This window comes from Metopolophium dirhodum, chromosome 4, assembly GCF_019925205.1.
Source record: "Metopolophium dirhodum isolate CAU chromosome 4, ASM1992520v1, whole genome shotgun sequence".
In the NCBI taxonomy this organism is placed as follows: Eukaryota; Metazoa; Arthropoda; class Insecta; order Hemiptera; family Aphididae; genus Metopolophium; species Metopolophium dirhodum.
In genome coordinates this window covers 20,813,316-20,839,412 of record NC_083563.1, presented here as the reverse complement: position 1 = coordinate 20,839,412, position 26,097 = coordinate 20,813,316, and the positions used below count along the sequence as shown (strand labels likewise).

General features: G+C 31.0%; 1 protein-coding gene across 3 annotated transcripts in view; it reads left to right on the top strand.

Annotated features, from left to right (window-relative positions):
- Positions 1-25,563, top strand: part of LOC132942532 (uncharacterized) — a 49,082-nt gene extending 23,519 nt beyond the window's left edge. The window contains exons 10-18 of one of the 3 annotated variants that reach the window (XM_061011041.1): positions 682-729; positions 2,411-2,455; positions 3,939-3,956; positions 5,017-5,034; positions 8,093-8,140; positions 8,541-8,603; positions 10,694-10,744; positions 19,603-19,650; positions 25,520-25,563. In XM_061011041.1, the coding sequence (XP_060867024.1) occupies positions 682-729; positions 2,411-2,455; positions 3,939-3,956; positions 5,017-5,034; positions 8,093-8,140; positions 8,541-8,603; positions 10,694-10,744; positions 19,603-19,650; positions 25,520-25,548 (368 nt within the window). In that variant the 3' untranslated portion in view covers positions 25,549-25,563. Of the gene's footprint in view, positions 1-681; positions 730-2,410; positions 2,456-3,938; positions 3,957-5,016; positions 5,035-8,092; positions 8,141-8,540; positions 8,604-9,736; positions 9,787-10,693; positions 10,745-19,602; positions 19,651-20,448; positions 20,546-25,519 lie in introns of those variants that run through there. The other 2 variants (XM_061011040.1, XM_061011042.1) reach the window with 2 other exon arrangements.
- The last annotated feature ends 534 nt before the right edge of the window (positions 25,564-26,097 follow it).

Here is a 26,097-nt window from a genome sequence, read left to right as displayed (position 1 = left end):
ACTATGGCCATTAGCTATTGTTGGGGTTTCGGCCGTAAGGTTGAAATGGTTGGTACGGTTGGTTCGCAACACGTGTACCTATGTCTGCATTGTGTGGAAAAGTTTTTGCCACTGTGGACCCGGGTGGTCACCCATCCGAGAACTAGTAGCAGCGGCCGTTGCTTACCCTTAATCACGTTGCATGAAATATTTCAGCCACTGAAGCCGCGCCGAGCCACGGATAATTATTATATTAACATATTTTATATAGAATAATATACTGATCATTGTATAGTATTAATTGATGACACATTTCATAATAATTGAATACATTGTTTACCTACCTTATATTATATTTTTACATACAGCTGTCTAGAGCAGTACTAGCTGATTGCGCATTGAGGTTTACCTAACTATATTATACATTTCTCTACGTAATGGCTAAAGCTAAAGTGCCTATACAACATTAAACTATGATGTATGAGTGTCGTTTATGACTTTTGTTTACCTATATGGTTATATAATATTAAACTTAATGAATAATATCAAACATCTTAGCACTTGCATAAATATTTTAAAATTTTGTAATCCACAACTTTTTAGAGTTAATTGTAAATAATTATTTCTATAAACGTTTTTAACAGTATTATAGTTGTATAAATATTTATTTTGTGTTTCAATTAAGTATAATTTTTTTAATAGCATTATTAGACGCACGTAACCAGAGAGAAGAGGCGACTGGGTGTTTTGGTACGTAAAGTGTTTTATAATTTATTTAATTATTTATTTAATTAAACGCCTGTGTTTGCTCGATCGCAGTACTTAATATACAACTATTACGGCATAATAATACATTATAATTTAAAGAAAAGAACATAAAATAGTCCTAATTAAGTATTACTATTAAGTACAAAAATAAATGTAAAACAATATATTGGTACTTATGAAATGTTAACATAATTATTGTATTGATATATTGGTTTTTGAAATGAATATATCGACATTAGTTAATTTGTTGCATTCACAAGATATGTGATCTATAGGGTTATGATATATATATAATATGATGTGTGGCAGTGTTTGGCAAGTTCCTTATAAAAAGGAATTCGTTCCGTTCCTTGTTCCTTAAAAAAAAAGAATACGTTTCTTTAGAAAACGAACGAGTTCTTTTTTTAGTTCCAAATAAAATAAAAATTCTTATTTAATAACTTTTTTTTTTCATATGCATAGTTCTTTAATTTTTAATTATAATATATAACTACAAGTATGTACATATTTTATAATTCTATTTTGAGATTTTCTTCGACAATTTATGGTCTTAACGTCGATACTCGATAACGACCACTAATTAGCAATATACATTATACACGTTAAAAAATATATATCTTAATTTCAATTATTTACATAATTATCTGTGTAAATTATTGGAACTAGAAAGGAACGAACAATTTTGTTATTTTTCCTTAAAAAAAAGAACTAGTTCATTTTCTCGTTCTTTTTTTATAAAAAGGAGTTCGTTCATCGTGCCGTTTTTTAAAGAGGAATTCGTTCCAGGAATCCGTTTCTTTTGGAACTCGTTCCTTCCAAATACTGATGTGTGGTGGGTTTTCATTTAGAACGATTGACAAGAATGAGACGGGTACAGAGAAACGTGACATTGTACAAGTGCCAACATCTCAGAACAAGATATAGTTCCGTTTAGAAGTTTGGGAATGAAGTACATATCAGCTAGTAAGCCTGCGATTAGTATCCAGACATTCTAAGTTGACTCTAGAGCATACTAGACTCATTTGAGTTATTTTTAGTGGTGTAGACAAAAAAGTAGAAACGTCAACTGTATTTTGCTATGAACAAGATGATAAAAGATTTGAAATGCCGTTTATAATAAGCGTAGTCTGGCTATAAGAATAGAGTGTTTGTTAAGAAATATCTGTCATTAATTTTATGATGTAATGTTAGCGACATAATTTGGATTCTAGTTTGCATACGCATACTCCATTCACGGTAAAGTTGAATTCCCACCAGTTAACTTAAAAAGTTCTAAATTCTAATTTTTATTATTTTTAAAGCATTTAGGTATTAATTATTAATTTATTATGTAATTAAATAATATTATTTTCATCTATTGTTCTATTCTGTTGGCTGTTTTCCCACATTAGTTGATTAGGTACCTAGACTTTTCAAATTTGTATTTGTTTTTCTACCAACTGTATTCTTAGCCCAGGATGTTATTACTTATTGTAAATTTCATATACTTAAGTTATTATTATTATATATTATATTACTTATTAGTTATTGTAATATAAATTACAATACAAAAAAAACCAAACATTAATTATTGTTTGAAACGTTACAAACCCATATTGTTTAATAATTATGTCCCATACAATAATATTATACTATTTTCTAATTTTAATTTTAAATGTTTTAGAACCATTTAAAACAGAAGTTTTAGATTTGTTTGGAAAAAAACCAGGTACACAATATTATGTGGTTATAAACAGTTATGGTTTTTATAATTGATTTTAATTTCCAATACGCCTAATTACATAATATAAAATTATTACTAATCTGGATTGAAGTTTTCCTATCCGGCGACCTTCACATTTATACCTTCCATACAGTAATAGATTTGTATTATTGCATGATACAATTGCCAAATTGTACCTACTGGCTACTGACATTACTGAAAATGCGCTTATTACATTGTCTGTAGTCATGGAATCAAATGGAAACATTCTAACCATTTCGTGGTGGTTGCAACAAATGTGGCGAAAAAATGATTATTTTGAAAGTATGCATACCAAAGAAAATCACAGTGCACATGGTTTTCCTGTCCATTTTCATGAAGATATAATAGATTTTTGTGGATGCCTATTAACTTTTATTAAGACAACTGTCGCAATAATGTGTAATATTTTCAATTTCTTTATTCATTCCTTGGCCCTTGCGGCCTTGTCACCAAAAATATGATCTCACCAAATCATTCAAAAGTTCCAATATGACATGAATGAAGTTCTTTTAGTATATTATTATTACTGAACAGGCATCCTTGACCATTGTTGGACATGATATACCTAGTACTATAACAATTTACATCACAATCAAACAATAAATAGTAACAGCAACAAATAAACAAATGGTATCTAACTATATAAAATAATGTGAAATGAAAATCTTTGTACAGGATAAATTCTGGAACTACTTATCAGATCTTCTTAATTTTTTTTTTAAACAAAAGAGTATATCACGGAGAAGGTTTCTATGAAAAATAATTTTAGGAAAATCCACCGGAAAAATAGGAAATCTGGATGCCAAAAATATAACAGTGGCTCTATCTGTCCAGAAAAAAATAAGCTAAATAATAAAATAAACTTTAGTTTATTGTTGCAGATTAAAATAATAATAGTGTATTATATATTGGTTGCTATTGGTTAATCGTGCATGTTTGTTGATTTGTATTATTATTTTTTGTCACTTTATATATATATATTAATGTTTGTGGATAGATTAGACCTCTTGGAAGAAGATAGGCTAATAATTAATTAAATTATTTAAAAAGGGTTAAATTTGATTTTTTTATTCTTCGGATTTTAGTACGGTTAGGTTAGGTTAGGATTTTGTATTATTTGATTGTATTAATCCACTGTAGGTGAAATTAAGTAAAAACGAAAAACTTGGTATAACTTTGATACTTTAGAGTTAAATCATACACTTACGTACACACGGTTCGGGGTCCACGATCCAGCGCAGGTAGATTGCCTACCTGATAATATACTGCTGTGAATCAGAATTTTTATTCCGAGCAACAGAAAAGTTAAGACAAATTTTGAACACCATACACCGAATATTAAATAACGAATTGAACAAGGTTTGAGTCATATAGAGTTGGTACATTAACGGGCAACGAAGTGCACGGAATCAGCTAGTATTTTATAATTTTCAATATTTTTTTATAGAGCATTTAAAATTTACAGGTAAACACATTTAATTTTATACAAAGTACATAACTAACTATTTAATGTAAAAAGCACAAATATTTTTTATTAAAAATGCAGATTGAATTTTAGATTTTAGATTTTTATTTTAAACTAGTCCAGTGTGAAAGGCGATTGTTCGTGAATAAAATTTAAATTAATTCATTATTCATTGGTTTTTTTAACGTCGATTTAGAAATTGAAAAAAAAATTGACTGTACAATCTTAAATATAGAGCTACATCCAGTGTATTTCTGAATTTGTTTTTGTTAAAGAATAAAGATATACGAAGAAAAATCTCTCTCAATCATCTGTATACTAGTAACTCTACATTATGTAGACTCTACGATATGTTGAGAATGTGGAGGAGTAATGTGGCGATGTAATAAGGCATCCAACCTTCTGGTTATTTCGTGTTTGTCTCAACGTAGGTACTCAGGTTGAGACAAACACGGAGAAACTAGAGGACGCATGTAAACAAGTATCTTGTTTTTATGCAAATACTCTGCCAGGAAAAAAAGTTAAAATTGGATTCATGCCAACTCTGCCAGTGAAAAAATTCAGACAAAATTGAGTTCATGTAAACTCCGTCAGTGGAGAAAATCAAGAAACAGTATAATATTAATATATCTAATATAATATTATTAAAAAAAAATCATAATTTGTATAGTAATAATCTTCCACATTAAATAATAGTTAGGTACGCGTAATATATCAAAAAATATATAAATCACTAACCGAACAGTCTAAAATGTATATAATATAAAATTATGTTTTTTATTATAATAATCGGCCTCATTAAATTATAGTCGGGTATGCGTAACTGCATAAGCTTGGGAAGTTAATAATAATTTTAATTGAGTTAAGTTAAGTTAATAGAAAACATTTTTAAAAGTTGAAAGTTAATAGTAGTAAGTAATAATTATAATAATAGAACATTATATACCTAGTACTAACAATTTAAATCAAAATTAAATAATAAATAATATTAACAGCAATATATAAAAAAAAAATTTTTGAATGGTGTACTTAATTAATAATTTTTAATATTTTTTTATAGATAATTTAGAATTTACAAGTAAGCATATTCTATTTTATACAATGTACATAACTTACTATTTAATGTAAAAAGTACAAATGCGTTTTATTAAAATGCAGATTGAATTTTAGATTTTAATTTCTTCGTAGAGCAATGAAAGTGTTGAATACATCATTTTAAATATATTAACTTAGTTTTTTTGTATACATTCTAAGTACAAATTGGGACAAAATTAAATATAAAAATAAAGAATAATTATTTTAGTTATTTTGTGGTAATTTAAAAATATTATTCAAGGTTAGGTAGTTGAAATTTTTCAAGTATGTAATTATATTTTAAACAAAGAAAGACATTTTCAAATGCAATGTTTTAACAAAAATTAATTCGACATAGGTACTGTATTACTAATTTGAAAAATGAATTACTTTAATAGCAATAATACCATAAGATTTACTTAGGTAGTTGTATATGGTGACGGTCTGTCTATTCGCTCTTCACTCAGAAGTATGCAACGATTTATCATTGAATTTAATTTTAACACATTTATTACATTGACCCACAAGACACCTAATATACAGCACAGTGGTCCACAGTTGCATGTTGCTACTTGCTACCTACCCACTTGCCCCATTAATGTCAATACATATTTTTTCACTTGATCAAAAAAACTTGAAAATATGACAAAAGATTACACAGAAGTTGATAATAAATAGTGTAATTTAAATAAAATCTTAAATCTACAATTATTTATATTACATTATTTTGTATGGTTATCTAAAATTAGAATTTCGACGAAATTTATCAAAATCATAATATTATTTTCAGTTAGAAATTCATAAAATTCTTTATTTTTACATCTAACATAAAAAAATGTAGCAAAAGATTCTCCATACGTTTTTCTACTTTTAACAAACAAAGAAGTTTCCAAAATGTAACGCTATTTATTGCCATGAGAAATTTTTGAATTTTATTAACTGTTTTTAATTGTTAACGATACTAAAATAAAATCATATATATAATAATCTTAAATAAAAGTAAACTACAGACATCTTTAGAAAAGGTATAGACAATTGTATTGATCCAGGACAATTAATTTTAGGATAATCTGTAAATGCGGTGTTGTTGACCAACATTATAGTTAAAGCTACCTATTATAGTACAGTAGTATTAGTTATTACTAAAACGACAATATTATTGTAAAGTAGGTATGCTAGGCTGACACATCGTCTATGATCAGAATTCAGAATTATTTTTCGTCTATTCTCCGTTCCACGAGAGAAGTAGACCGGGCGGCCCCACCAAAACTCGTTGATTTTCGTCAGTTTACTATTCCGAGCTCCACCGATCGTGCGCCGTCGTCGACAACAACTCGAGCACAATTTCTGGGGTGCGTGAAATACTGTGTGTTTGTCTGGGCCGACGGTCACATAATGGGGGAAACGGAGCCACGGAACGGTCGCTGCCGTCAGTCTACATGCGCGAAGCGGTCTACTTCTATCGTGAAACGGAGTACACAATGATTTAACATTTAATTCAAATTTAATACATCCATTACAGTAACCTACGCAATGAAAAGATACATTCAAAACCTACTATTGTGTAGTACAAAAGAGTGATTTCCCTGGTTTTTAATATTTTACAGGTTTTGCATTGTGCAACTTATAGTATAAATTATACAAATATTTTGGGGGACGGAGTGGCCGAGCGGACTAAGGCGTCGGTTGCGACGTGCACTGACGCCGGTTCAAAACCTCGGCCGCGGGCGGCATTTTTCTTCAGGCAAGTCACTGTGTCCGGAGTGAAGTGCCACCATCCCCCACCCGGGCATGGCAGATACCTACGGGTGCCCAATAAAAAAATCTTGCAAACCAAATACACACGTGTTTTCTAAACCTACAATTTCCTCCCTTACAAAACAGGCAACAGCTAATGGCCATAGTTGCCGGGCTTTACGATCAAATAAAAAAAATAAAAATATATCACACGGGGGCTTACCCAGATTTGGCGTGGAGCGTACGTTGACGAAAACTTAGTTGTGAGATCGCCAACCCACAGCCGAGATTCGGAAATCAGAGCATGTGGGATTTGTAAAAATAATAAGGGAAATAGTGAAAAGTAATAATAACACCTAATTGATGGGAGAATTAAATGTATATTTATTTTAATAATATAAAAGAATGATAATTAACTTGTGACCAAGGAAAGCCCACATGGCATAAAAACTTTGCCGTAAAAAAGGGTTACCTTAAAAAAACGAACAACATAAAAATAATACATAAACTGCCTCATAGCAGGGTACTGGCACGGCACCTATGTGGTTACCGGCGTACATAATAAAAATCATACCTACAAAATAACGAATACCGGCCAAGGTGTAATTGTACATATTTAGTAATAACAAAGTCGTTACCAATTGTGCGTGCGGTGCTAAGCATCGTCACCGGGACGTCCTCGGTGAGGCGGTGTTCTTACTCGGCCATGTTGTTGTCCGGCAGAGAGGCAAAATAAAAGTAACGACGTATGTACGAGCGCCGGACGCGTCGCACATCACACGCAAAAAAACCTTTATTGGGTATATAATTGATAACATTATTTTGATTGGCCGGTATTCGTGTTACGTGCAGGCATAACTGACAGGCCGACCGGACCGTGTGTGGCTACCTGTGATAGATAATAACGTAGTGCCGGCCGGTCAATCTCGATCACGGGTACTAGGCAGCGGTGATAGTGTGTGTGTGTGTGTGTGTACGCCGATTTTAATATTTTAATATTTTACCTATCGGCGTTTTTCTTGGATGTGGGCAGAGATGCATGCGAGACGGAGAGCGCTATCGCATAATACCGAACATTTTAATTTTTGTTGATTTTCGACTGTTGCAACTAATATTTTATTCTTGTTAGATTAATTAATATAATATATCAAACTAAACTTTCAACATTTTTTATAATAATTAATAACAGCTCGGAAATTAAATCTCTAATCTTTAAGTTTCAAATATTTGATTTAAGTTTCTTATAGCTTTTGAAATCTTGCGAGGAATAATTATTCTAATAATAATTACCTTACCATAAGACATGATGTTATTATTATTTTTAGAAAATGAGGTTGGAAAAAGAGCTGAAATTGCATTTGGTATTGCTACAAGTGAGTGATTATGAATTCAGAATTTTGTTTATATTTTAAAATATATAAATATTATTATATTATAAGTACAATTGTTATTTAAATTACATTTTAAACTGATTCATAAAATGAATACCTTTTATGTGTTTTAGAAATGTTTGAATGTATAACGAATTCTAATAATAATATATCTAATTATTACTTATTCCAATATATTTTAATCATCAGGTTAACTTGAATTTATTTGATGACTGGAGCTTTTATTGGAATGAACCAATTACCTACCTAACATATCTAGGCTAATATATTTATGTACTTATACTTTATCGTTCAAATGTTTATTAAACTATTCATAAATAATAATTTATATTATTATTAGGTATATGTGATGTTATAACAATATTAATCATGTTTTAAATAGCTCAAGTAAATCCAGATGAATTCTATGATGGGGCTTTTGACGTCTTGTTAGCCAATTATAAAAGTAATATTATTTTTATACCCATATTTTAAACAGATTTTGTAATAATATAAAATAATTTTAACTTCATAAGTTATAACGTGTATAATTAATGTTGGCTATACTGAAAGTCTATCTTTAGTTTACTTTATTAATTTATAAGCTTTATTTGTAGTCAGTATTGTAGAATTGTATTAATTTTCGATATTTTTTAGCTTACTTAACCTCTTTAGATGACCACTAAAATGATGGTTCTCACTATTCATATTACATAGAATTTGATACTGAATAATATGTTATAAACATATTATGACCATTGTCACAAATCAGGAACCGTTAAAATTGCGGTAAATATGCGCCGGTTATAATGTGCATTGTATAATTATTTATAATAACAAACATTTATTAATTAGGCTCAAGTATCACGAATGAAATGAAAATGTTATACATTTGAATATAGGACATAGGTATACCTAACGTTTAAGGTTTTTTGGATATGCTCATGGTAATAAAATGTCGATTTAAGTCATAAAATGTTAATTATAATATTTTTTGTTGTCATTTAAAATTAAATATTTGAAATTTCCAATGCACATTACAATGTACTACATACTGTTCATCCACTACAGTACGCATCACGAAAACGTGTGGATGACCGCAGCGCGCCGTGTGTCGGTTTTTCAGTAAATCAGTGGGCCTCAATATTTGATCCATCACAGGTGCGCGCCACTGGCGCGACGGGTACTATACGTTTTGAAAAAAACAAATAACCTGCACCTTTAAAAATGTCCCTGTCTTTTGTTGACTTTAATATCATTAAATACATACACATAATTTATTAATATAAAAATACGAGTTTTAAATTTTATATTTGGCGCTCAACAGTTTGGCCACCACCAACGAGAAATTGCCACTGGGCGCGCGGCGGTCATCCGCACGTTTTCGTAATGCGTACTGTATGGACCCATTTCACATAATAATGTATCGCAATGTGCGTTAAAATATCTCATGACCAAATTATCTTAATGGTAGAAATTTGGAAGGTACCTTTCTTAATTATGATGGTTACAAAATAAAAAAGTTATAATTTAAGAAACACAAGAAAAATAATTCTCTAGCGAAATGGTTTTAATAAATTAAAATAACGTCATTGATAGGTATACATTATAATTTCTGTATTTTTTCGTATTCAATTTAGAATTCACAGGTAAGAACCTATCATATCTTCACAATATAGAACATAAAACGACGTCGGTGCAACAACCAGATATGTTCAATATTTCTGAAATTTACTTTTCCAGGAAATTTTTTTTGTGGAAGAAATCCCTTTGTATTGTTACAAGAACAATACAAATCCGATTATTTTCCTCTGAGTTACCATACATTCCGTAAATTATTTTCAGTGGAATATATGGGATAACGAATTTTGAAATAGCTGCCCTGAACATTTTCATAATATGGAGATGTTTGGTTGTTGCTCAGACGGCTTGTGAAAATGCTGATAGAATTTCATATTTTAGATACTGGGTGGACCCAAAAATTTAGTTTTTTTTAAAAATAATGTGTTTTTTGTGTCAGACGATACTTTTTGGAGGAGAAAAAATACTTTAATCTTCAACTTTGAATAATATTTCTGATAGAAAATTTGATCTAGTTGGTACTTTGTTAGGTCAAAAGTAGGATTCCAAAATTGTTTTTTGAAATGAATTGGAAAAACTTTTAAATAAAGCAGGAAAGCAAGTATATTCAATAAAATTTAATTTTGTATAATATTGTTGTCAGTCATAAAATAATTACCATACGACTTGAAATGTTCACAAGATATTTAATTATGTAGGTACATTATATTTTATAGATATGATACCATTTTTAATATATTTTAGGTCTTTTTGAGATATTTATCGACATTTTAAATTTTCGTCTTTTGTATGTTTGCATTCAATTTAAGTTTTTTGAATATATTTTTACTAAGTTAAAGTTTAAGGACTCCATTTCCGCTTAGTATCGTTTTTTTGGACATATCCAGAAGTTTTTTTTATTGAATACAAATTTATCACATCGATTACAGTGAACTATAATAGGTATATCATATAATATATATATATTATTTTCAGATGATACTACATATACTGATGATACAGATACGTTTAAAAGCGAATGCTCAAGTAAGTAATAATATGATGGTCATTAATTTATTATAATATTTTAATTGTGTGGATAATATAATATTATATTTGATGAGTTGTTATAAGTTTATAACACACTCATAAGCGCAATTAGTTTTACTCAAGGCTGGGCAAGTTAATAATTTTTTTTAACTCAGTTAAGTTAAGTCAATATGCACCAATAACAAAAAGTTAATTTAACTATAGGTTAACTCAGTTAAGTTAAAAGTTTATACACACTTTTTGTGAACTTTTTATTAAGTTAAAAAAAAGTTAATTTGTTTATACAACGCTAGCGTACTTAATTTTTTTCCAACCCAAAACTAAATTATAGGATATAGTGTTTATACTTCATACAGTATTTCCATATAAGTTAGATTCGAATGATATAAATTTTTAACTTTAAACAGTTTACGATACATATTTTTTGACATGAAAACGAAATAGACTGAAATAGTGAAATATTATAAAATTAAAAACAAAATAAATTAACTTAACTTACTTCTTAAAATGAAAAATTAACTCGTTGATTTCACATTAATTAAGAAAGAAATTTAGTAAGTTAAAAGTTAAGTTAATGAAAATCCAAAAGTAACTAGTTAAGTTAAAAAGTTAAAATAAAATTAACTTTTTAACTCGTTAATGCCCAGCCTTGGTTTTACTAGTTATTATTATATATATTTTCTAAGTGCCATTCTATAGGTGGTCCTTTATTTTGCCAGTTGATTCCTTTCTTAGAGACGGATCGTGAGATTATTTTACTTATGTTGCTGTTGACGTAAATAGGTCTGATGCCAGCATACCTAGAATTTCTGTATTATTCCTTGTACTTAATCCCATTGTCAGAATGGTTTTGTTTTTGACCTTCCTCTACATGTTTCAATAACCATAGTAATGGCTGAAACATAACTTTGAAATCTACGACTGTTATGTACTTGTATTGCCGTGCAATCCTCCATTCAACCACTACATTGGCCTTCTTACCAAAATTCCATGTTGACATAAGCGGTTCACATCGTTGTTGGCACGCATTTTTTGTATCTGATTGAACGGCTCCAAATTCAGTCATAACTCATAATAAGTTTTTTTGACCAATGTATCTAATGTTACCATTTTTCATGCCCTTGTACCTATATGATGTGGAATGGCTATCTGAAGTACCCGGTAACCCGAACAGATTTTTTTGAACAATCCTATCATGTTCCTGAGAATACAATCGACCACAGTGATTTGAAATCCTGGAGACATGAACTTGACTTCAGACGAGTCTCTTCTGCATGCATAAAGTTGGTATGGTGATGATTGACGTAGAATCGTCAGTCAAGATACTGAGCAATCCAAATGTCGATCGTATCACCGTTCATGATTGAGGCAGTGATTTCGATGAATACAAAATCGATCGCCCTTGACGAACGTTAAATAGTTTGGCGGCGTTTCACTGTCCATCGTTGAGGTTATCAGGTCCTTGAGATTAACCTTCACCTTACCTCTTAAAGCAAACATTCCATCGTCCGGTTCAGGTTACCAGCTCATGAGATATATACACATATCCATTATAGTGGCATATAAAGTAATTTTAATTTATTGTTAAAAATAGTAATTATTTTGTTAACAATTTTAAAATCCCAGAAATTGGGCATTATATTGAATGTGCAGCGATTAGATAAGGGAACAACACTTTGGAGCACGTCTAATCGGTACGGTTGCACACGTAAAAGTGTAAATTTATATTTTGAGAGTGACTTGGAGATACTATACCTATACAATTGATATAGAATATAGAATTACTCATAAATAATATAAGAATGGATAGGACATAAGAACTTATCACAAGAAAATGTAGTGATACATTTTTAATGGGGCAAATGTTGATATGATAATTGATAAATGATAATAAGTAACATTAATGATTAATTAGTAATAATTAACGATCTATATTATTCTATATTCTAATTACAGTTAATTAAGTACCTACGCAAAGATTAGAGTAATTTGAGTATTCCAATTTCCATTTTCCAGGGACAACAATCAAAATACAAATTTGAAATTGAAAAATATTGTAAACAGTTTTTGGACATAACCTTAAAAAAAGCCCCATATCGTCTTTCTCTCTTTACGTTCTCTCTTCCCCAAAAAATCATACATATGAAACTGGTTTAAGCTTGTCCTATCCATTCTTATATTATCTATGGAAATACATCAGTGATGTAACTTGTATATTATGTATTAAGTCCACATATGGATAAACATGTTGGTACCAAACATGACACGACAATATTATTTAGTCGATTCAAAATGTAGTCATAAATACTTATTTTTTTTTTTTTTTCGTATTGATACGGCTTCAACATTAAAGTCATTAGCCGGGGACAAAAACATTTTTACAAGTTATTTACAATTATCTTAATATTTAAATAAAGGAAATACAGTATAGTACAAGTATGTGGTGATAATGGTATAGGTAACAATAATATATAACTATTTAGATTCTATTAAATAGATTGGTTATTTTAAGGAATGTTATTAAATAGTTAAAATTGTCTATACTTAAAATATCTCTTAATGTTAGGTGAGGAAAAATTTTTCTTTGTTCTGTTAAATTAGGGCATTCAAGGAGTAGATGTCCTGTGGAAATCGGGGTGTTGTGTCAGAACTCGCAGTTTGGTCTCGGCTCTCTTCTCATTAAGTGGACGTGTGTGATGTTTGTGTGTCCAATTTTCATCCGTGTCCATATCACTTGTTGTCTTCTCGTACTTGAGGGAGGGTTCGGGTTAGGTGACAGAAAAGGTTTTATCTGATATAGTTTGTTGTTACGTTCCTGGTCCCAGAGTCGTTGGTGAATCTTTTTGCTATTTTTTAAGGCGTATCGGGCAGTGTCCTGATAAGTCGAGAGGTCTATTTTGGGGATATTGATGTTGGTCGAGGCTTCTTTAGCTGCTACATCAGCTTTTTCATTTCCTGGTATGTTTTTGTGGGCGGGAATCCACATGAAGGTTATCGAACGGGGGGCAAGGGAAGAGGCTCTTTCTTGTATGTTTTTTATGATTTCATTTGATGTCCCTTGGTTTTGTATAGCTAAGATAGAACTAAGGGAATCGCTGGCTATTAAGAATGACTTTGTATTTTTCCAATTTTGCTCAGTTAGTTCTATGGCTTTCAGGATCGCTAGTGCCTCGATGGTGAAAATAGAATTAATCTCCAGTGAAGAGAACTTAAAGGTTTCTTCATCTGTAATTATAGCTAGTCCTGTTTTGTCGTTGGATTTTGATCCATCGGTGTATATAATTTTATGATTACAAAAATTCTTAAGTATAATGTCATTAAAATGTTTAGGGATTTCGGACGGCTCTATGTTTTGGATTTCTTGAATCATTGAGGTGTTGATGTTTAGGTTCATTTTCCAAGGAGGGTATATGTAGGGAACAGGGGAGAGCAGTTTAGGCAGTGGTGTATTTGTTGTGTCTAGCCATTTTTTGATTCGTGTAGATATTGGCTGATTTTTTTTTAAGTGCAATGAAGGAGGTGAAGTGTTTAACAGGTATGGTGTGTAGCATTGTCCTTGTCGGCTAGTCTTTTAAGTACAAATTTATGGGTGAGCATGTTTCGTCTTATTTCGAGTGGAGGTGTATTTGCTTCACATAGGATGCTAGGTATGGGGCTGGTTTTAAATGCGCCAATACTCAGTCGGATGCCTTGGTTGTGGATTGGATCTAATGATTTTAAAATTGATTCAGGGGCTGCTCCGTAAATTATGGAACCATAATCGATGACGGATAGTACTAGACTTTTATATGTTCTCATTATGATGATGTTGTTAGCCCCCCATGCTCGATTAGAAATGGCCCTGATTACATTTAGTCTTAATTTAGTCTTAGTTTTTAACAATTTTATGTGTTTGGACCAATTTAGTTGATTGTTTAGGTTTAAACCTAACATTTTTAGGTTATTTGTGGGTGGAATTAGAATATTGTTCATGTATATTTGAGGTGGGGTTATATTTGTTTTGTGTGAGAATATGATACTTTTGGATTTTGCTGGGCCAAATTTGAACCCCGTAGATTTTTCCCATTTGCTGATTTCATTGATGGCGTTTTGCATGATTGTTTTTGATGTGTTTATATTTCTTCCTTTGCAGTAAATAGTACTATCGTCGGCAAACATGATGGTTTTGAGTGGTGAGGGTATTATATTTGGAAGTTCGTTAATAGCTATTATAAAGAGGGTGACACTTAAACTTGATCCTTGGGGTATGCCGTTTTGTAGATTGTGGTTACTGGAGTGGGTTTCGTTTAGTTTCACAGAGAAGGATCGTTTTGATAAAAAATTTGAGATATAGGCGAGTGTATTGCCATTGATGTTATTTTTTTGGAGTATGTCTAGTATTCGATGACGCCAAACCATATCGTAGGCTTTTTCAATGTCAAGTGATGTTAATAGTACGTGTTGTTTGATGTTGAAGGCTGAGTAAATGTCTTCTGTTATTATAGTTAAAGCATCTATGGTGGACTTATTCCTTTGGAATCCAAATTGTTGGGTGCTGATGAAATTTGTTTGTTTTAAAGTCCAATATAATCTTTTGCTAACAATTTTTTCCAGCAATTTGCTTAGGGTACATATTAAAGATATTGGCCGGTAAGATGTAACTTCGTGTCGATCTTTGTTAGGTTTGAGTATTGGTATAATAATGGCTATTTTCCAAGAAGCAGGGAAAGTCCTCTTCTCCCATATTAAGTTGTAGATTTTTAGTAGTATAAATATGGCACAGATAGGAAGTTGTTTAATAAATATGTATGGTATTTCATCATGGCCTGTGCTGTTTTTTGAATTGCATTTATAAAGTGCATCATAGAGTTCCAGTACATTGATTGGTATGTTTATTGGATGGTTTTCATCCTTTGAAATTGTAATTGGATTATCTGTTTCATTTTTTGATTTTGAGTTTCTAAAATCAGGGGTATAATTTTCATCACTGCTGTTTTTTTCAAAGATTTCAGCAAGGGCTTCAGCTTTTTCTAGGGAGGAGAAATATGTTTTGTCTCCTTTTTTCAGTGTTTGGGGGGTATCATTGAATTGTATGCCTTCTATTAATCGTATTTTTTTCCATGCTTCTTTAATTGGTGTATTGGGGGTTAGATCATTTATAAGTTTTTTCCAGGATTCAGTTTTTTGGTGTTTTATAATTCTTCTTGATAGGGCTTTGGCTTTTTTTAAGTTTATGTGGTCAGGGATTGTTTTTGTTTTTTTATATCTGTTGAGTGCTTTTTTGTAGTTTTTTATAGCATTATTACATTCTTTGGACCACCAAGGAACGGGAGTTTTTTTGGGGTGTATTATTGTTTTTCCAATGGATTTATGGGCTGCTTCAGTTATGCTTGAAGTGAATTGTTTTACAATTATATCAATGTCATCTGTATTTAATTCGTTGTTAAGAATTTGGTTTTCTGACATAGTTTTGTCTATTATGTCTGAATATAGAGTCCAGTTTGGATTTCTTAGGTTCCATTTGTTTGTGTTGTAGGGGGTCTGGGGGCTGTTTCTATGGTGTATTTTAATTAATATTGGCCAATGATCGCTATTAAAATAGTCAGTTTTGACTTCCCATGAGAGGTAAGGAGATATTGACGGAGAGGCTAAGGATAGGTCGATCGCTGAAAAGGTTCCTTTGGACGAATTATGACGAGTAAAGGTTCCATTGTTGAGGAGTGTAATATTTTCGTCATCTATGATTTATCTAATAATTTTTCCTCTAGGATCGGTATGATTACATCCCCAATTTGTATTTCTACTGTTAAAATCGCCGACCATTATATAAGGTGAGGGTAGTTGCTTTATTATATTAATAATTTGTTGGTAAGAAAAAACTGTACTATCAGGTAAGTATATATTGCATATAGTTATTTCATGTTGTAGCTGTATTCTTGTTGCAATTACTTCAAGTTCTGAGTTGATAGGTATTGATGATGATTTTATATTATTTTTAACCAGGATAGCTACTCCCCCACTGGCGCGGTTTGGGTTTGTTTGTCGTTCCTTAAAAAATCTTTGGTAGTTCTTCACAGTTGCATTGTGGTTAGGTTTTAAATTTGTTTCTTGAAGGCATATAATACTAGGTTTTAAATTATTTACTAAGAGTTTTAGGTCAATTATTTTACTGTAAAAACCATTTAGGTTCCATTGAATAAGTGAATTCATTTTTCAAGTTTGATATGTTATTCGCTTTATGTGGGTTTAGAGAAATTATTAGGACGATTGGAGGTGGGTCTTTAAGATTTTTTGTAATTTTCCTAGGCGAGTCTTTAGGCTGCGGTCTGTTATATATGCCGTGTTTACTATTTCGCTTATAGAGACTGCATTTTGTATATCACAGTATTGTAGGATTGTTTCAATTATATTGTTGTTCTCTTGTGAATTTTCAATCATTTCTTTGAATTGAATGAATGAGATTGCACGTGTTTTTCTTTCAAAAAATTTTTCTGCGGGTTTTAGACTTATATTCAGGTTAGCGATGAAATGTTCAAGAGAAGGGGTTCTCTTTCGTTTTTTTTGTTGTTTTTTTGTTGATTTTATTATCCAATCTGAATCAGCATTATCATTTTCGTTTAAATTTTGTGAGGTATGATCCATTGAGAAGACGTTTGAGGTTTCGTTATTCGGAGAAGTAGGGGAGGGAGATAGGGTTGATGTAGAAGGCACCGGTCTTTTTATCCCCATGGGTGGTGCAATGTTTAATTCAATATTGTTAATGTCTTCGTTTGATTTGGGGTTAAGTTCGTTGCCTAATGTCATGTTCTCATTTATTTTTGTTTCGGGTGTAGATATATTATGTGTTTCATTTTGTACTAATTGCGTTTTCAGATTAGGGCATTGGTTTGAAATGTGTCCTTTTAATTTACAGTGGAAACATGTGACCATGTCGTCGTTTATAAATATTCTATATGCAATGTCTTCGTGGTTAATTATAATCGATGTAGGTTTGTTTTCAAAATCATCTGGTTTGACAAAAATTTGTCTTTTGAAACTCATTATGTGTGTAAAGCCTTCTATATTAAATCCAGCTCTTAGTTTAATAATCGGTGATACTAAAGTAAAACCGGCATAATTTAAACTCGATTCGATAATAGAATTAGGAATTGTTGGGCACACATTAGATAATATTAATTTTTTTGCTGGGTTAATTAGACGGCGAATATTGATAATCTGGTTATTGACGGTAATATTTTGGTGGTTGGCAAGAAGGTTGTCGATTGTATTTTTGTTTGAGAGATATACCCAGAAACGACCATTAGATACTCGGGAAGCATATGTAATGTCTTTCGGTGAAATTAATTTGGAAAGAGCGATAAGATATTCAATTTGTGGTATATTTTCGATAGTGTTGAATACTATGGTTAATTCTCTTTTTGGCAGTTGTTCGGAAGCTACTTTTGATGCGAAGCTTGGAGTATTTGTACTTTGTGTAAGTATGGGTTGAGTGTTGGTTGACGATTTATTTAGATCGGTCATATTTTTTTTGTCGGGTGATTGAATAAGATTTGTTTCAGACATAATATTTAGTTCGCTTTTGTACGAATGTACGGTTATTGGGGTAATTATGTTTTAATATATATCGTAATATGATAAAGCATTTTATTACCTGCGAAGACGTCAGCGTAGAGTTGCGTAATGAATGTGCAGCGATTAGATAAGGGAACAACACTTGGGAGCACGTCTAATCGGTACGGTTGCATACGTAAAAGTGTAAATTTATATTTTGAGAGTGACTTGGAGATACTATACCTATACAATTGATATAGAATATAGAATTACTCATAAATAATATAAGAATGGATAGGACATAAGAACTTATCACAAGAAAATGTAGTGATACATTTTTAATGGGGCAAATGTTGATATGATAATTGATAAATGATAATAAATAACATTAATGATTAATTAGTAATAATTAACGATCTATATTATTCTATATTCTAATTACAGTTAATTAAGTACCTACGCAAAGATTAGAGTAATTTGAGTATTCCAATTTCCATTTTCCAGGGACAACAATCAAAATACAAATTTGAAATTGAAAAATATTGTAAACAGTTTTTGGACATAACCTTAAAAAAAGCCCCATATCGTCTTTCTCTCTTTACGTTCTCTCTTCCCCAAAAAATCATACATATGAAACTGGTTTAAACTTGTCCTATCCATTCTTATATTATCTATGGAAATACATCAGTGATGTAACTTGTATATTATGTATTAAGTCCACATATGGATAAACATGTTGGTACCGAACATGACACGACAATATTATTTAGTCGATTCAAAATGTAGTCATAAATACTTATTGTTTTTGAAAAATGTTGAAAACGTACATAAAATAATAATAATAATATTTTTAATGATTCTCGTTTAGTCAAATTTTATTTTAGAGCCATAATTGTTGAGGAAAAATGACTCAAAAATAATAAGGCTACCCAAATGAATTATTAATGTTACAATACAAAATTAGGTTATATACCCTTATACGCTTACGTATTTTTAACTACATAATATATAAGATGTAAGTACTGTGCATACGCGGGAATAAAATGTTGGGATTATTGATTTATAACTTTTTTAGTCTTAGTATGGTCATATCAAATGTGTTTTGGTATTGATATTAGTATTAATATATCAATATAAGTTGTAAAATATTGTCGATGTCAGGGTTTTTTTTTCACGAGCTATAATTTTTAATCATTATTAATATATAGGTATATCAGTATTGGTTAACTTAAATAACTGAAATATATGATTATAATATTTAATTTATGTAGCAAATAATGTTGTTTCATTTTATACCAAATCGTTGACTATCATTGTTTTTTTAGAGAAATTCGAAAAATATGGTTCAGTTGACTATGACAAATTGAATTTGAGTAAGTAATTTAATCAAGCATTTTTGTTTTTTAATGAATACTTTAGCGTAACTTAAATACATTCTAAATTTAACATATCATTATTCATCAATAAATAATCATAATGCGAATTCGTTACCAAATTCCTTAGAAGTTTTCAAGAAAATCAAAAAAACCTCACTGTCAAAAAATGTATATAGCATTACTATACATTGTTTAGTACCGACATGTGACATATTTAAAAAAAACTCTTTTTTGGTCTTAGCCGGGAGAATATCTTTATTATTAGAAATTGGCAATTGCTCTAACTATCACTATAAATGAATGTTCTGGCTTAAAGAGTGGGGTAAGTTTCATCCAAACTAGATCATAACGGACGAGCTGTTCACTTTTTTAAAATTAAGTTGGTAATGGATAATAATGATAAAGAAATATTTTAATATTTGTGTTATTAAGCGTTACCTAGAGGAGGTGAAACTCGTAGTTCTCAAAAATGATTGCTGCTAACATTTTTATTTAATTAGTAATATTATTACTATAAAATACTCTAAATCCAATTTTATTTTCAAAATACATTTAAGAAAATCATACCAAATTATATTAATCCGAGAAAAATAATTATTTATTAAGTTAACTATGTACCTATACTGGCTACTATCAAGTTATTATTGTATAATAATAAATATAATATAATAATTATGAAAAAAATTTAAAAATTAAATAGGTAGGTACAGTTATTTATATTGGAAATGTTCAAATGCAAAGTATCCCACCAGATTTACATTTATATTTATTTAATAAACATTTACTTATACACAGACAAAATTAAAACCTTGACCACCGGAAAGAAATGGTTTTGAACAAAGATTTTATTGTAGCCGAAGCCCAACACTTCTAATAGAAAGTTATGGAAATTCCAGATGAAGGTTATAATGAATGCCTTGGAAGTAGGTAGTATAGTTTCAGGTGAATGGACTAAACCAGGATTTCCTATCAAAAAGTCGTCGGAAACAGAGACGAACGAGGATGCCAAATCACGTTGGCAAAAGCAAACAAATGCTTGGCTAAAAGCGGACGGTAAATGTTAAAAAAATAATAGTTACCTCAGTGGACGAAGGTCCATTACAATATTTGATTAACTGTGAGTCTGCATTTGAAATGTAGGAGAAACTGCTGAGTATTTACGAGCAGAAGTCTGAGGCAAGTATACATTTGCTTCAACAGAAATGTTTCAGTTATTTAAGGGAACCGGCAGATGACATGTTGACGCATATTTCTAAATTGGTCAATTTAGGACAAAACTAAGTGTAGCGGAAGAACCTGTTTCGGACAACGTGGTTATGACAAAAATTTTTAATGACGTTACCAAATGAATATAATCATTTTTACAGTACATGGGATTCAAACCCAACGGGAAGTAAAACAGTAAATAATTTAACTAGTCGTTTGTTGATTGAAAAATCATGAATGCTCCAGATCAAAGGTGAAGTTGGTGTACAAGTGAAATCGAGAGCATTTCCAGCCAAATTTCAAAACAGATCTGATGGAAGAAACGGCAGTTATGGTAAAGGTAAAAAAGAACTTACTAATAAAAATAATGTTAAATGTTATTACTGTGGTAAAATTGGACATTATAAACGAGAATGCGGGAATTACCTACGTAGTATGAACGGTGGCAAAACCGGTACTACTGTTGCCAATTTAAATGCGTTTGTAGGCGAGTCAAGAATAAATAATGTTACAACAGATACGTGGGTATTAGACTCAGGAGCGTCGAATCATATGAGCGCAAACTTAGAATGGTTTACAAGTTACAAACCATTGAAATACACACAACAGGTAACAATAGGCGATGGAACAAATCTGTATGCAACAGGAAAAGGTAATACTGCAAATGTATTGCATGTGCCGGGATTAAAATTCAATTTATTCTTGTGCGGGTCAGCGTTAGACAGAGGTTTAGAATTAACGTCGGACAATAAAACTTATATGTTCACAAGAAATGGAAAACCCGTATTGCGCATACTTGCGGTAAGCGCAGCGGAAGGTTGTTTAAATTACAGATCAAAGTAAAAGTGCCGTTAAAAGCTGAATGTTATGCGAACAATGCAGTAGAAAAACGATTAGAAGTGTGGCACAAGCGTTTAGCTCATCAGAATATTCAATACGTGAGGAATTGTTTGGCAAAATATAATATAGATTATTCAGCCAAGGATAACCAATTCGTATGCAGCGACTGCATAATCGGGAAACAACACCGACAATCGTTCAGTAAAAGTGAGACGGAATATTTTAACGTCAGCGATTTAATACATGCTGATTTATGAGGGTCGATGCAGAGGTATTCTATCGATATGTCAAAATATTTTCTACTATTTAGAGATGACTACTCACGTTACAAAACGGTATATTTTATTAAAAATAAATTTGAAATAAAAAATATTATGGAAACATTAATAAAAAGTGTTAAGACAGAAACAATATCTAAGGTCAAAATATTAAGGACGGATAATGGGTTAGAATTCGTAAACAAGGATATTTTAGGTATTCTACAGAAATATAGCACCAAACTACGGTCGCATATACACCGGAACAGAACGGGAAAGTCGAGCGTGATAACCGAAAAATCGTAGAAGCTGCCAGGACAAAAATTTGTGTGAAAAATCTTGACGTGTCATTATGGATAGAAGCTGTGAATACAGCGGTTTATACGCTTAATCTAACCGGAACGAGTTCACAGAATAGTAAGCCTCCTTAGGAGTTATATTATAAAGTCGTGCCAGATATTAAACATTTGCGAGTTTTTGGTACTGCGGTATATACACACATACCAAAACAAAAAGTCAGAAATGGGAAAAAGGAATATTTGTTGGCTATTCGAATAGCATTAAAGGTTATCGTGTATGGTATTCGAAAACAAATAACATATCAGTGTGCAGATACATTATATTCGAAGACGAATGTAATAAATATGAAAATATAAGTACAGACACATTAGAGTTTACAGAGACTCAGATTAATCAAACAGGTGTTAACGTGAAGGATGAACAAACAATAGTCTATGATAGAAATGTTATGGTTCTACGTGACAGGAATACACTTAAGAAACCGGACACGTACGACGTACAGTATTCAAACGGTTATTGTTAACTGTGTCAATCCATTGAATTACAATGAGGCAATTACTGGGTGAAACAAAAATGAATGGGAAAACTCTATGATCGACGAAATTAATTCGTTGCATGAAAATCAGACTTGGACTCTAGTCGATTTGCCACAGGATAATGTTGCATTACGGAAGCATAGGTGTTTAAAACCAAATATAAAACTGACGGTAGTATAGATGAATTTAAGGCCAGGTTGGTCATTAAAGGTTGTTCACAAAAATATGGTATAGATAACCATGAAACATTTTCACCGGTGGTTAGATACGAATCTATAAGGGCAATATTCGAAGTAGCAGCTGTGGAAAAATGAATACTATGACAATTCGACATCAAGACTGCATTTCTGTACGGGGAACTACAGGAAGAAATATACATGATACAACCACCTGGTTACGAAGATGGCTCGAATCAAGTATGTAAGCTTCAGCGAAGTTTGTATGGCTTAAAACAAAGTCTAATATGTTGGAATATACGCTTTAAGAACTTCTTGAATGCATTTGGTTTACAATGCACCGAAGCGGATGCCTGTGTATTTAAAGCTGATAACAGCCAAATTATTCTTGCAATATTTGTTGGCGATGGTTTAATCGCCGCAGATAATGAAGACATAATTGAGAAACTTTTAACAAACTTAGAAAAAGAGTTTGAGGTTACAAAGGGAAGTCTAGAATATTTTCTAGGTATGCAGGTAGACATAATGAAAAATGGGTCATTATTTGTGCATCAGACAAATTATGCATGTAGCATAATTAATAAATTTAATATGTTGGAAGCTAAGGAACTTTTAATTTCGATAGACAAGTCAAATACTATTCAAGAAAAAGAAGAATCGGAGATATTAAGTGAAGAAATACCTTACATGCAAGCAGTAGGTAGTTTACTGTTTTTATCACAGGTAACAAGACCAGATATAGCATATGCAGTGAACTTTGCTAGTCGATTTTTAGCAAAACCGACTAAAGCGCATTGGAACTTGATTAAACGGATTATACGATATGTCGAGTGAACATTTTATTATGGTTTATATTTTAATAATAATACACAATTATCATTAGAAATATTTAGTGATGCAGATTATGCAAGTGACATTCAAACACGACGTTCAACGTCGGGATACTTATTCAAATTTGGGTCAAGTATAATCTCGTGAACATCGCAGAGACAACATTGTGTGTCACTGTCTTCGACAGAGGCCGAATATATAGCGGCGAGTGAAGCCGTTAAAGAGATCATGTGGATTACGCGGTTGATAATAAGCTTATCAAAAACAGGTGATAAACAACCGGTATTATTCATAGATGATCAGAGTGCTATACGTTTAGTTAAGAATCCGAAGTTTCATAAGAGGACAAAATACATAGACTTAAGATACCACTTCATTCGGGAAAAGTATGAAGATGGACAATTTCAACTACAGTACATTGGGACGGAGGACCAGATTGTAGATATTCTAACAAAGCCTTTGGTGAAGGAACGTTTCGAGAAGTTGCGGTCAGCCATAGGAGTGACTACAGTTAAAGAAATTATTAATTGAGGCTAGATGTTGAAATATACAATTAATATTAGTATTCAAACCATGTAAACATACTTGCGTGTACATTGTCGTTTTCTAATAGATACTTATGCAGTTACGATATAGCTGTGTAACACTTTTACTATTGCTTTTTATATTATATTCGGATACGGGATGACCTCAATTGTTCATATATATAGGGCCTTTGATGTATGTAATACTTTGCACGGAAGCCGTCATACGGTGTGTACTGTCACAGATAATTGTCCAAGTTGTACGTTACTTATATATTATATTATACATAATCATATTGACGTGTTATTACTTATTATATTAATACTAAAGTTATTAATTCGTTAAGCTTTGCTTTCAACAATATATAAACGTCGTTCACGTTCACGGTCCTAATTAAAAAAAACGAGTGACGTTCACGTATCGTTCACTAAATATAAACGTGATAGGTGAACGAGCGTTCATGAACGGCGTTCTTTCCAAACATTGTATATATTTAACTACAATTTGTAAGCAGAAATACTTTAGAGAATAATATTATATCATTATAAGCTTTGCTCTTCACGATGTTCTCTAGGTTACAGAAATTTAAACTCAAATACCTATCAATATATTTATAAGTTATAAGTTATAACTATAAGTATAACTTATAACAGTTATAACCATTGCCAACTAAATTTTAAACTAATGAAACATACGTCTTTTAGGACGCTTGTCAGAATAGGTTATAGGCATGTGCAGGGTGCTGTTAATTTAGTATAAAAAGGTACTTCTGAAAATGTTTATTTATATTCTAGTTCCAATAATTTAACTTGACAGAACACTTGGGATGTGGTTATAATATTTAGGTCTTGAAAAGTGGTCAATAAGATGGCGATATATATCATATTGTATTAAATTCGTTCGAAAAGTTGCTAGGTTGATCCAATCTTGGCATGGAAAAAAAATGTATTACCACTGATTTCAAAATACACAGATAAGCAATAGCCTAGAAGTTTTCGGTGACTACAAATATGTTTTCATCCACTAGGTTCGCTGTATTGGTTTACATTACGCTTAATGCAAACGGATACAGTGAACATAGCTAAATCCTTAGTTTCTTAAAACTTGTATACGGTTGAATTATTATTCTATTATTTTATACATATTTATAATTTACATAACATTAACATAATTACACATGTTAATATTTGTATAGAATATAACGGTAAGTATAAATTATGTTGAGCACGAATACCTTAATAGATTAAAATAATAATATATAATATAAATATTTATTTTATTATCCTGTGTTAGTATTAATTACTGTGAAAATTTGTAATATGTGTAATAATTAAAAAATGTGGAAATTTATTCTTCTGGATTTCGATAGTAATAAGATGATAGATTTTCACTATAAAAGGGATCTTTTATAAATAAATAATAATTATAAGCTTTGTAAACAATACAATAAATACTTAGAAAAGGAAAATCAATTTTTAACTTATTTTATTCGTTAAAATGTACAAAATAAAAGTCTTTTTTAATAATATAATTAGCATTGGCCAGATTACAAGTGTACTGAAAAGCAGTGTTCAGAACGTTCACTAAAAAAATGAACTCGTTCACGTTCGTGTTTTTTTCAAACGAACGCGATCACCTTCACGTTCTTTTAAAAAACGAACGCGTTCATTGTGTCGTTCATTTAATTTTTTTTAATGAATCGTTAGCCTGCAGTAAAAATTAAAAACCCATAAACATTTTGATAAGAATTTCCTATTGATAAAATTAAGCGAA